Source organism: Peromyscus eremicus, chromosome 2, assembly GCF_949786415.1.
Source record: "Peromyscus eremicus chromosome 2, PerEre_H2_v1, whole genome shotgun sequence".
Lineage (NCBI taxonomy): Eukaryota > Metazoa > Chordata > Mammalia > Rodentia > Cricetidae > Peromyscus > Peromyscus eremicus.
Window position 1 is genome coordinate 18,029,038 of NC_081417.1, and position 13,342 is coordinate 18,042,379.

Sequence of the window (13,342 nt, forward strand, 5' to 3'; positions counted from 1 at the left end):
TTCCTAGGAATTTAGTGCACTAAGTTTCAGGAATACTGCAGACAGAAAGGTAAGCATAAACCCAGTCCTTCACACTTGTGTTCGGGGCCACTGGGAAGTCACTCGAGGTCACTAGTCACAGAAACCTTGTTTCTCCTGAGTGTGAAGTACCAAAGCCAGCACCTCTGCCACAGTAGATTTCCCAGCTTGCTCTTTTAGTAGCTTCTTTTTCATTGCTTTACTCCTCAGAGAAAGAATTGTTTTTCAATAGAAAAAAAAAAAAAGACTCCTGTTCATTTAGCGTAAATGCATTGTTTGTTTGAAAATGAGATATTTATACTATGGAATCGTGTGTGTGTTGCCTCCTATTGTTTCTTTTTGTCTTGGGATCCAGTGTATGTATGCGTGTGTTTCCATACATATTCATATACACATACACACACTTAAAAAACACATAAATAATAGCTAAGATTTACCATAGAGTTAAATTGGTTAATTATTTGCCTTTTTCTCAAGTCCTTTTGATTCTAGTTTAATATATTTACAAAACTCATTACAATTTGTAAGCAGAGGGCCTTTCTCCAAACTCTGTTGCTGGGCAGAGACCCTCTTCAGTTATACTACTATGCCACTTTGGGAACTACCTTATATGCAATACACTTGGTAGGATTTTGGGGTTGAATATAAAGTGGGCCAGCTAAGACAATGTTTGGATTGGTTGTAATTTGTATTTTGAAATCATTTATAACCAGCATTTCCAAGAAACATTTGTATGTTGAAAGACCCCTGGGTTTCAGAACTTTACAGTGTGTAATCACAGTGAGACCACAAAAACTCCCCTGCTGTCTCTTTGCCTTTCACATAAATGTATAATTTTTGTCTCAATAATCATTGCATAAAAAACTCCATTAATATTTTTGCCTTGCATATCTATACCAAAAGTGTTGAGCCAGGCAATGTTTCATAGTGCTTGAGGAATATACATATGCAGTGTGTGTGTGTGTGTGTGTGTGTGTGTGTGTGCGCGCGCGCGCGCGTGCGTGCGTGTGTGCATGCGTGTGTGTGTGTGTGTGTGTGTGTGTGTGTGTGTGTGTGTAGAAATTTGCTCATTTGGTCTAACAGAAACTATGAAAATTTACATAGATTGTTAAGTACTGAAATTATACAAAAGCATTCAATAAATCAATGTCCCATAAATTATTTGAGATAATATTCTAGATTGAGTCTCATATTTATGAAAAGAAACTTTCATTCAAGCCTTGTCTTTACTTAAGTTTTGCAACTGTTAAAAATACCATAGTATTTTGCATGTCTTTTTCCCTTAAGACACAGAGTTTCAAAGGCATTTGTATGAGAGAATAACATGGTAATAGTTCTATGTGTATTTTCGTAGCAGAATCTATAACAAGAGTTATAGAATTCTTGAGTAGATAAGCTGTGTAGTTGTTATCTTAGGGAAGTATATAAAATAGGTATATTCAGTACTAATGTTTTGTGCTTATTTTAAATTTCTTTATTCAGTTGAGCTGAAATTTTAGACTTAAAGTACTGAATTTGAAAATCTTCATTTAAATGCAAGTGTCCATTTTTCATAAGAATAGTTAGCTATTTGGATCATATATCAAAGCCATCTGCCATAAACTTTAATTTCCTCAATGTTTGCTCAATAATGTTTATCTTATATATGAGAGTCATACAAGCAAAGGTGTCACATTAGTAAATGCTCTAAGTTACTACAGAGTGTTCACTTGCAAAATACCACTTTACAACATGACTCACAGACAGAGCGTCTACAGGCTATAGCCAGTTTACAACATGACACATGGACAGAGCGTCTACAAGCTACAGCCAAGGTTGTTTAGTGCATTTATGTTAATGTTAAAGGAACTATAAAGAGAATAGTTGGAGGACCACGTGATGAGCATGTGGACCTTATTGAAGAATGTGTTAATGAAAAAGTCACAAAGCATGGATGTGATTCTTTAGAGCATATGCCAGTTTGCAAACCCTGGCCTATGATACAATGCTCTAGAAGTTCTCACTTAGCGTTTTTTTTTTTTTGTCTTAATTCTCACAATTTCATTACTTAATTTATATACCATTTTTATATACTAGGATTTTGTTATAATTTTGATTACAATGTAACAAATCAATTAGCATCAATTATCAAGAGTAACAATAAACTTTGAAAATAGTTACAGAACACACTTCAGAATAGTATACTTATAGTAAACACCTTGAACAAAAGTGTGCAGCCAATTGACAACCACAGAGAACTTTCCATTTTGAATTTTAGATAAGAACACTTGTACTTGGAACAATGAAGACAATGTGTAGGGGCATCTAATTGTTGTTCAGGATCCACCATGAAGCTGAAAGAAGAAAAACAATAGTTAAAATATGTGTTTTTAGGGCAGAGAAAGTCTAAACAGAAAAGAGTTCATTCCCTTCGTCTTCAGTATGCATAAGGCTTTTCTAGTTTTCAATTCTAGACTCTTTGGGATATTGATTTATTCCCATGTAGTTATACTATAGTTTTTTGTACTTTGTTGGCTAAGATGTTTTTGTTATATATGAATAACATTTGTTATAGCAAGATTATCAACACCCAGATGGTGAGTCATGTTGTTGCAATCTACCCAATAGTAGCAGTTGTTAGGAAATAACATAAGGTACTCTACATACATGCTTCAGGAAGTTTGAGTCTAAACAAATAGATGTATTATAAACAATATTTTTAATATTTTTAAATTTTAGCACTAGAAATGTGTTCCCCAATGAATATAAACACCTAAACATAACCTATGGCAAAGAAGTATGGTGGTTGGCATGCTGTGGTAAGAGGCAGATGGAAGGGAGTAAGCTTTGTTTTAAAGCTGTTGGCTTGCTTGCACACAGACCTTACTTTCCTGTGTACTTCTTCCCTTTATGGTAAGGACATTCTGGCTCCTGAGCTGAGCACTTAATTCCTGTTGTCTGTGTGGTTTATGATGGTTAGTGGACCTGCATCGCTGTATTCTAGGATGCTTCATTTGACACTTGCATTTAATAGCTTATAGGGATATACTTTGGTGTGTACTTATGTTGAATGGTGTTCAGCTTACTTGAGATGTGTCTTCTCTGTTTCTAAACACCACAGGTACTGCCTTCAGTGTTTAGACGTAAGTTTGTGCAGTGACTATGGTTTTGTTGTCATTTCTAACCTTCATTGTGGTATACCATACAAAATGCACAAAACTGGTCATTAAAATTAGTATTAGAAGTGTTATGGAGCACTAGTTGGACTGAGAGGTGAGTCTTTGTCCTCATAGATTAACACTCTAGCCTCTAGGCTTTGGGCTCAGGGGCATAACCTTGTGCCCCCACACCACCACCCTTTGCAGTCCCAGTTTCAGGTCAGTAGGAAAGTTTCCTGGAGACAGCTCAGGCTACCACCATCCCCCACCAGACCCTGTAACCCACAAACCCCACCCCTCTCAAACCCACCAACCTTCCAAGACTTCAGCTACTCCCTGAGACAGAGCCCACCAGTGCCAATTGGACTAAGAGCCCGGATTAGACCAAGAGCTCCTATTGGACCAAGAGTATCGATCGGACCAAGAGAGGCTCCCTCAGACACAGGGAGCTTACACTGAGTAGAGAAAGAGATGGGTAGATGCCAATGCAAAAAATACAGTCAACAACATAAAGATCAATATGGCACTATCAGAACCTAGTGGTTTCATATCAGCAAGACTTGAACATCCCAATGCAGAAGAAACAGAAGAAATTGGCCTTAAAAAATGACTTAAGAGGATAATAGAGGTCTTTAAATAAGAAATGAAAAATTCCCTCAAAGAAATCGAGGAAAAGACAAACAAAAAAATTGGAAGAAATCAATAAATCCCTTAAAGAAAGCCGAGAAAATGCAAACAGATGAAGGAAACAGTTCAAGATTTGAAAACTGAAATCAAGACAATAAAGAAGACAAACTGAGGGAATGCTGGAAATGGAAAATCTGAGTAAATGAACAGGAACTACATAACCAACAGAATGCAAGAGATGAAAGAGAAAAATCTCTGGCACTGACAATATGATAGGGGAAATAGATTTGTTAGTCATAGAAAACACTAAAGCCAACAGTCCTAACACAAAACGTCCAGAAAATTTGGAACACCATGAAAAGACCAAACCTAAGAACAATAGGGATAAAAGGAGAAGAATACCAACTCAAAGGCACAAAAAGTATATTTAACAAAATCATAAAAAAACTTTCCCAACCTAAAGAAGGAAATGCCTATGAAAATACAAGAAGCTTACAGAACACCAAATAGACTGGATCCAAAAAAAAAAAACCCCTTGCCACATAATAATCAAACCACTAAACATACAGAATAAAGAAAAAAATATTAAGAGCTTGCAAAGGAAAAAGACCGAGTAACATATAAATGCAGACCCATAAGAATAATAGCTGACTTCTCAATGAAGACTCTAAAAGCCAGAAGTTCCTGGACAGACCTTATACAGACACTAAGAGACCATGGATGCCAACCCAGACTATTATACCTAGCAAAACTCTCAATCACCATAGATGGAGTAAACAAAATATTCCATGATAAAACCAGATTTAAACAATACCTATCCACAAATCAGCCCTACAGAAAGCACTAGAAGGAAAAATCCAACCTAAGGAAGTTAGATACACCCATGAAAACACAGGCAATAAATAATCTCACACCAACAAATACCAAAGAAGAGAAACACACAACACTACCAACAAAAAATAACAGGAATTAACAATCACTGGTCATTAATATCCATTAATATCAATGGTCTCAATTCGCCTATAAAAAGATACAGGCTAACAAAATGGATACAAAAACAGGATCCATCCATTTGCTGCATACAAGAAACACACCTCAACTTCAAAGACAAACACTACCTCAGAGTAAAAGGCTGGGAAAAGACTTTCCAATCAAATGGACTTAAGAAGCAAGCTGGTGTAGCTATCCTAATTTCTAATAAAATAGACTTCAAACAAATCAATCAAAGAGATTGGGAAGGACATTACATATTTATCACAGGGAAAATCTACCAAGATGAAGTCTCAATTCTGAACATTCATGCCCCAAATACAAGGGCACCCACATTTGTAAAAGAAACATTACTAAAGCTTAAATCACATATGCCTTTAATCCCAGCACTAACCTTAAAGTCTGGTGGTCTGTACAGACAGGAAGTGATGTAGCTGGGCAAAGAGAAGAAATGAGATGGCAGAACAGAAACGCATATAGGAGTGGGTATATAGGAAGTAGTCTCTTTAGAGGCTGAGGCATGTGTAAGGTGAGGTTGGCTGTGGCTTTTCCTATTCTTTTGATCTCTCAGTTTTTTACCCCAATATCTGGCTCCGGGTTTTTATTAATAATACTGTCTAGCAATTCGTGTTACAAATCTTACTCCTAGCTATTCTTCCTTTAGCTTAGGTGGCTCTAGATTCAACTCCACTCCTCATCTTGATCTGAGGATCCACCCACTTGTTCTGTTTCTAAGGATCCCTCATCATACTCATTCTGGACTCCCAGAACTCTTTGTAAAACCAGATCACATTACAGCATTTGTATCAGCTCCAGGGTGGAACTCAAGAGAAAGAGTTTGCAACCTATATAAACCTTCCATCATGAAATAAACTGGAAAGCTAAGTGTCATTGCTATGAGTGGTTACAGAAAAAGAAAGAGATACCCCAGAAATGCTTTTTGAAGAAATTCTGAGTTACAAAGTCAGAACCAGTGACCAGCTTGCTTATTGCATTTCTTTGAGAAATACTGTGGGTTGCATTGTGAATGACCAAATGATATTTACACTATGAGATACTGTAATAGCATACTGTTAACATCCTAAAATATTTATGAAAAGATCTGGAGTATTAAAACATCCACTTAAAAAACAGAAGCACATGCAGAGATCCACGGCTGAGCCACAGGTGGAGCTCCGGGAGCCCAATCGGCGCGAGAGAGGAGGGATTGTATGAGGGAGAGATATTGAGACCACGATTGGGAAAAGCATAGGGACAAATAGCCAAACTAGTGGAAACACATGAACTGTGAACCAATGGCTGAGAAGCCCCCGTGGAACTGGACCAGGCCCTCTGGATAAGTGGGACAGTTGATTATCTTGAACTGTTTGGGAGGCCCCCAGGCAGTGGAGCCAGGACCTGTCTTTGGTGCATGGGCTGGCTTTTTGGAGCCTGGGGCCTATGCTGGGATACTTTGCTCAGCCTTGGTGTAGGGAGGAGGGGACTGGAACTGCCTCAGCTGAGTCTACTAGGCTGGGCTGACTCCCCAAGAGAGACTTTGCCTTGGAGGAAGTAGGAATGGGGGTGTTGGATTGGGGGGAGGACTGGGAGAATTTGTGGCTGATATGTGAAATTAAGTTAATTATAAAATAAAGGTATATATTTAAAAAAAATGGAAAGATCTCCCATGCTCATGGATAGGCAGGATTCACATAGTAAAAATGACAATCTAACCAAAAGCAATCTACAGATTCAATGCAATCCCCATCAAAATCCCAACACAATTTTTCACACACTTGGAAAAAAGAATACTTAACTATGGAAAAACAAAAAGCCCAGGATAGCTACAAGAATCCTGTATAATACAGCAACCTCTGGAGGCATCACGATCCCTGATTTAAAGCTCTACTATAGAGCTATAGTAATAAATATAGTACAGCTCGGTACTGGCATAAAAACCAATATGTGGACCAATGGAATCCAATTGAAGACCCTGACAATCTGCACACTTATGAAAACCTGATTTTTGACAAAGAAGCCAAAACTGTACCATGGAAAAAAGAAAGCATCTTCAACAAATGGTGCTGGCATAATTGGATGTCAACATGTAGAAAATTGCAATTAGATCCATATCTGTTGACATGCACAAAACTCAACTCTAAGTAGATCAAAAACCAACATAAATCCAGTTATACTGAACTTGATAGAAGAGAAAGTAGGAAGTAGTCTTGAATGCATTGGCACAGGAACCACTTCCTATATATAACATCAGTAGCACAGACACTGAGAGCAACAATTAATAAATGGGACCTCCTGAAACTGAGAAGCTTTTGTAAGGCAAAGGACACAGTTAATAAGACAAAATGACAGCCTACAGAATGGGAAAAGATCTTCACCAACCCCACATCTGACAGAGGACTGACCTCCAAAATATATAAAGAATTCAAGAAACTAGACATCAAAACACCAAACAATCCAATGAAAAAACAGGCTACAGATCTTAACAGAGAATTCTCAACAGAAGAATCTCAAATGGTTGAAAGGCATTTAAGGAATTGCTCAACATCCTTAGTCATCAGGGAAATGCAAATCAAAACAACTCTGAGATACCATCTTACACCTGTCAGAATGGCTATGATCAAAAACACTGAGGACAGCTTACGATGGAGAGGATGTGGAGCAAGGGGACCACTCCTCCATTGCTAGTGGGAGTGCAAACTTGTACAGCTAATTTGGAAATCAGTATGGTGGTTTCTCAGAAAATTGGGAATCAATCTTCCTCAAGACCCAGCTATACCACTCTTGGGCATATACCCAAGGAATGCTCAATCATACCACAAGGACACATGCTCAACTATGTTCATAGCAGCATTATTCATCGTAGCCGGAACCTGGAAACAACCTAGATTTCCCTCAACTGGAGAATGGATAAAGAAAATGTGGCACATATACACAATGGAGTACTACTCAGCAGTAAAAAACAATGACATCATGAAATTTGCAGGCAAATGGATGGAACTAGAAAATATCATCCTGAGTGAGGTAACCCAAACTCAGAAGGACAAACATGATATGTACTTACTCATAAGTGGATACTAGATGTAAAGCAAAAGATAACCAGACTATAACCCACAACTCCAGAGAAGGTAGCCACCAAGGAGGACCCTAAGAGGGACACATAGATAGCCCAGTGAAGGAGAAATAGATGAGATCTACATGAGCAAACTGGGGGTAGGGGATAATGGAGGGCAAGGAATGGGGGATGAACATAAGGAAATGGGAGGTTCGAGGTGGAACAGGGACAGAGTGGAAGAGCGAGGAAAGAGATACCATGATAAATGAAGACATCATGAAAATAGGGAGAAACAGAGTGCTAGGGAAGTTCCCAGGAATCCACAAGGATGACCCCACCTTAGTCTACTAAAAATAGTCGAGAGGGTGCCTGAACTGGTCTACTCTCGTAACCAGATTAGTGAATACCCTAACTGTCATCATAGAGCTTTCATCCAGTGACTGATGGAAGCAGATGCAGAGATCCATGTCCAGGTGCCAGGCCAAGCTCCAGGAGTCCAATTGATGAGAAAGAGGAGAGATTCTATAAGCAAGGGACATTGAGATTATAATGGGAAAATGTACGGAGTTGGCTAGCCAAACTAGTGGAAACCCATGAATTGTGGACCAAAACCTGTGGAGCCCCCATGGGACTGGACTAGGCCCTCTGGATATATGAGACAGTTGTTTAGCTTGAACTGGTTGGGGGGCCCCCAGGCAGGAGGATCGGAATCCATCCCTGGTGCATGAGCTGACTTTTTGGAGCCTAGTGCCTACGGTGTGACACCTTATGCAGCCTTGGTGTAGGGGGGAGGGGCTTGGACCTGCCTCAACTGAATGTATGGGGTTCATGGGAAACCTTGACTTGGAGGAGGTGGGGATGGGGGGAAGGTTTGGGAGAAGGGTTGGGGGCAGGGAGAGGGGGATCTGTGGTTGGTATGTAAAATGAACAGAAAATTTCTTTATAATAAAAAAGGAAAATATATGAAGATGTAGCAAATAAAAAAACAAGAAAAGTTAAAAAAAAAGAAGTGGTATGGCTGCTAAAACTATACATATTGTCTAAATTCCAGATTTCTGTTCAGGGTTGTCTTCCTGCAGTCACTCCTAGTAAACTTTAAAATAGGTTGGGATGCTCCAATGGATGGTAAAATTTTGTTTAAGATAGGTTTTAATTTGTGTTAGAAGCCAATACTAGCTTTTCTTTATATTCTGTTGAGTTCTATTTATCATTGTTGAGATTAGGTGTGATGTGGAAATTAATGCAAAGCTGGACAGAACTTAAATTGCATGAAGTTCAGCCTCCAAGGATGAGAGTTGATCCAGTTTTACTTGTGCCCAATTTTTCTCTGTAAATTAGGGAACACTGAGAGACAGTGGAGTGGAGTAATGCATGTATCAGTGATGAAATAGTTCATCACATCAAAAGTTCATTCAAAATCATGGATCAGAAAACTTTAGATTATTTTATATTTACAATGCTTACAATAACATCCCCCCACCCTCCACTTCTAGTTAACTCATGAGCTCCTTTCTGTATTATTTTTCTACTCTATTTTTGCCTACATGTTTTCTGACCTGGATAGACTCAAGACCCCAATAAGAACAAACAATACTTTCACCCTTTTGAACCAATGGGGTTTTGGGAGATTTGAAAATGGATCTGAAGGTAAACACAAAAATATTAATATCAGGTTTTGGAGATTTGAATGTCCAATACCAATACATTTGTGGTATGGAAGTCTTCATTCCTTCTCTTAGAAAAGTTTTACTGTTTTTGGGCATACAGTAGCAGCGGAGCCTTAAAGAAAAAGATGAGCAGATAAATGCTAGCCCTGCTTCCCTTCATTCTGTCAACAAAGGCAGTAGTAAGTCATATTTACATCATTGATTTGTATCATAGGCTGAACCTATTTAAAACAGCAAGTTCAAGCTTGCTATAAGAGTGAAGCTAAAACTTTACTAGATACACAGAATGTGGCTGCCTCAGTCTCTTCCTTCATTGTCACCACACTTTCCTGGTCTTCCCCAACTATGGCACCTCGTAATACAAACTGAGTCAAAGTGCAAAGCCTGAGGAACTTCACCATGTGCGTGTTTGTTTGTTTGTTTGTTTGTTTGAGGATTAAACCAGCTATACAGTGAGAGATTCTGTACATGTGTGCCCCCAGAGGCTCTCCTGGCACACCAAAGCTCTGCCTTAGACTGTGAGGATCAGCTACATTGAAGGCTCTCCCACTCGGCTCCTGGATCCTCAACCAGCTGCGGTTCCAGAATTCATTGCCTGGTCTCCATCTGTTCCTCAATATATCAGATCCCTACCCCTCCACTAAGACTCTTCTCTTCAGTGATGACTTTGTCAAATCCAATTTCCTGTGCCATTTTTCAATCACTTCACCCTGAATGCCCCAAGGAGCATGGTATCCTTGCATTCCACTCTGATGCTATCAGACCTGTTCTGGTTCTCCCTGGGATGGCGCCCCTTGTTCTCCTTAATAAAGTACCCCTTCTTCCTCTGCGCATCTGTTACAGAAAGACATTTCCTGGGCCTCTCTCAGATGTTTTGTTCTTATCTGCTCTTGTCCTCACTCAGAACTGATCTCACTGTGTGTCTGCAGCTGGAATCCCAGAAGGCTCTTGGTGTAGGTTCTTTTATCCTCTGGTCACTGTCCTGCTTGGTTAGTCTCCGCTCCATGATGACTACTTTGTCCATACGGTCAGTTATGACTGAGTGGCTCATGATGTCATCCATTTAAACAGCCTTCAAGGCCTCTAAAGCATTGCTTATATGACTAATTAGGATATTCTCCACCTTAAAGTTGAGTAAGAGAACTTCTTTAAGTCTACAAAGCATGTATTGCCTCTGGTGACAACTACTGTTTTGTGCCTTGAACTGTGTTTTGTTTTTATGTAAATGTATGCCCTTTGTAAACATTTTTTTTTTTTTTGTCATACTGCATAGACAGCACTTTACCCTTAGAGACTTTGCTTTTACTTTGTACATCAGCTCTTAACAAAATGCTTGGTCAGAACAGGATCCCAATCGGTGCCAATAAATCAGCTAAGCACCTTAGGAACTCCCGGGCCAAGCACACGCTATTACCTGGTAAATATATGCACAGTTAGCAACTGAGTGGAAAAGTAGACAGCAAGAGAATTTTCTCAGTGATCTTAAGCTTTGTTCAGCCTTCTTAGGCAATTTCATTCCAAATTTCTCTCCTCATAATCTTCTTTCTCCCAGTTATAAAAATCATTTTAGCAACTATCATAATGAACTTTTCTAACATTCTAAAATCTATCCTATGATTACTTATTTTAAATTGCATTCAGCATACTAGTTGAACATACTAGTTGTAATATAGTAAACCATTTAAATAATTGTTGAAGTATATTGTCACCACCTAAAATTGTGGTGACCAAACAGCTCTCAGTAATAGGCTTAATACAGCTAGAAACAAATAGTCATTAAGGACAAAAGACGAATGTTTCTTCCCCCTCCCTAAATTTTAAATAAAGGAACAGTAAAGAAAGCACCATTGACAAAGTGTGGAAGATCATGTTATCTTAAAAAAAAAAAGGCAGTAGAGAAGCACATAGAAGCATGGAGCATGCTCCAGAGTAGTTACCAGGAACTAGCATAGTAGATGTGAGCTCTGGAGTCTCCAAGAAATCCACGTTGCTTCTTTGGAAGGTCTTGCTGTAGTTTGTCTGGAGGTGGCTGTGAAATGATTGTAGGTTAAAGGTGTGCATTTTTGTTTAAAACCTTCCTAAGTAGAGTACAGCAGAGATCAAATTCAATCAAGATGTCAAGATTTGGGGTAGCTTGAGCTAAATGGCCAGATACAGTCTGCTCTGATGCTTATTTAACTTGGATAGAACCTGACTAGCAATAATTGTCATCAGAAATTGAGAAGAAAGGGCATTTAAGATAAGCATATAAAACATGCAACAACAGAAGGCAGGTTAAAATTTAGGAGAAATGTGCAAATGAAAGCATTCTAATACCTGCATGTTTAAAGTGCAGGATATCTAATATCAGCAGAGAATAAATGCTTGGAGCTAAGTTGCCCTCCAGGACTCTGCCTGAAAAAACATTGTTGTCATTATGTCTTCATTATAGAACAGAATGCTTCGATTATTTATTACTGGACATCAACACTCTACAATTGAGTTACATCCCAAGACTGCTCCTTGAAGCCACACACAAAAGAAATGTAAGGTGAAATACGAATCAAATGAATTTCCCAGCATTTTCTTTTATTTCCATATTTAGCACCCTAAAACACTGATTATTGGAGAGCTGTATTATTCTGTACTACTTAAAACCATCAGGAACTGTTTATGAGATAGAAGAACAAAACATTCCTTCATCACATATTTTTAAATTGCATATTTGTTAGTCATCATTTTTACTTTCAAAGTTGATTTGTAAGCTTTTCCAATGTCTTTTATTCCTTTATTTGTAATGTTTAAGGACATTTTAAAAAATTGTGTTAGCCACTGTGTATAGTTTTAAATTAAAAAAAACCAAAATGATGTCCACAGAGCTTATAGTTTATGAAGCTTCAAGCCCCCATCACTTCTTCCTGAGATGCCCATGACTAATTCCACTTCACCAAGAACATTAGTAAAATTCAAAAACTTAAAGTGAGATTGTTATCCAAAGCTATGAAACAAATTCCAAAGAGCATAGGATTCAGTGTAACAGGGAAGGCAAGTTTTAAGATGAGGTAAGCACCTCAGATCTGGTAGTGCAGGTCTGGAATCCTAGATACTTGGGGCTGAAGCAAAAGCATTTCAAATTCAAGGCCAGACTGGGCTACAGAGTAAGTGCAAGACCATCCTGAACAACTTATGCATCCTGGTTTCAAAGCATAAACTTAAAAGGAAGCTGGAGCCGGGCGGTAGTGGCGCACGCCTTTAATCCCAGCACTCAGGAGGCAGAGCCAGGCGGATCTCTGTGAGTTCGAGGCCAGCCTGGGCTACCAAGTGAGTTCCAGGAAAGGCCCAAAGCTACACAGCGAAACCCTGTCTCGAAAAACCAAAAAAAAAAAAAAAAAAAAAAAAAAGGAAGCTGGGATGTATCAGTGACAGAGTGCTTATCTAGCATGCTCAAAGTCTTGGTTCAATCTCTAGCACCACAAAAATAAGCAAAAATACAACTTTCCCAACAGCCTAAAAGTTTCACACATACATTGCCACACCCCACGTTTAACACAAGTCATTTTTCCTTACAACTTACCGATTCCACACACTGCTGTTCTCCCAGAACTCATAAATCATGTAGCGAGATTCGTTTGAAAGCTTCTGTATAGAGATGCTGAAATAGAAGAGGCATGATTGGGCCCTGGAAGTTAAAGAAGCCGCGGAGGGGTGGGGGAGATGGCTCAGGAGGCAAGGCATAAAAGACAAGCTGCGTGATCCTCATTGCGAGCTGCCTAAGTTTTTACCTTAATGAATAATGTGGAGAGCAGCGAGGGCACACTCCTAACAGTCTCCAGCTTCCATCTGTACCTGTGCGCACACACGTATGTTCACAC

General features: G+C 39.0%; 1 protein-coding gene across 1 annotated transcript in view; it reads right to left on the reverse strand.

Moving 5' to 3' along the window:
- Positions 1–5,453: 5,453 nt before the first annotated feature.
- Necab1 (N-terminal EF-hand calcium binding protein 1) overlaps positions 5,454–13,342 on the reverse strand; it is a 150,075-nt gene continuing 142,186 nt past the window's right edge. Inside the window, exons 11-12 of the mRNA XM_059255604.1 lie at positions 13,045–13,122; positions 5,454–5,544 (exon numbers count right to left, since the gene is read on the reverse strand). Coding sequence (XP_059111587.1) covers positions 5,454–5,544; positions 13,045–13,122 — 169 coding nt within the window. The remainder of the gene's footprint in view (positions 5,545–13,044; positions 13,123–13,342) is intronic.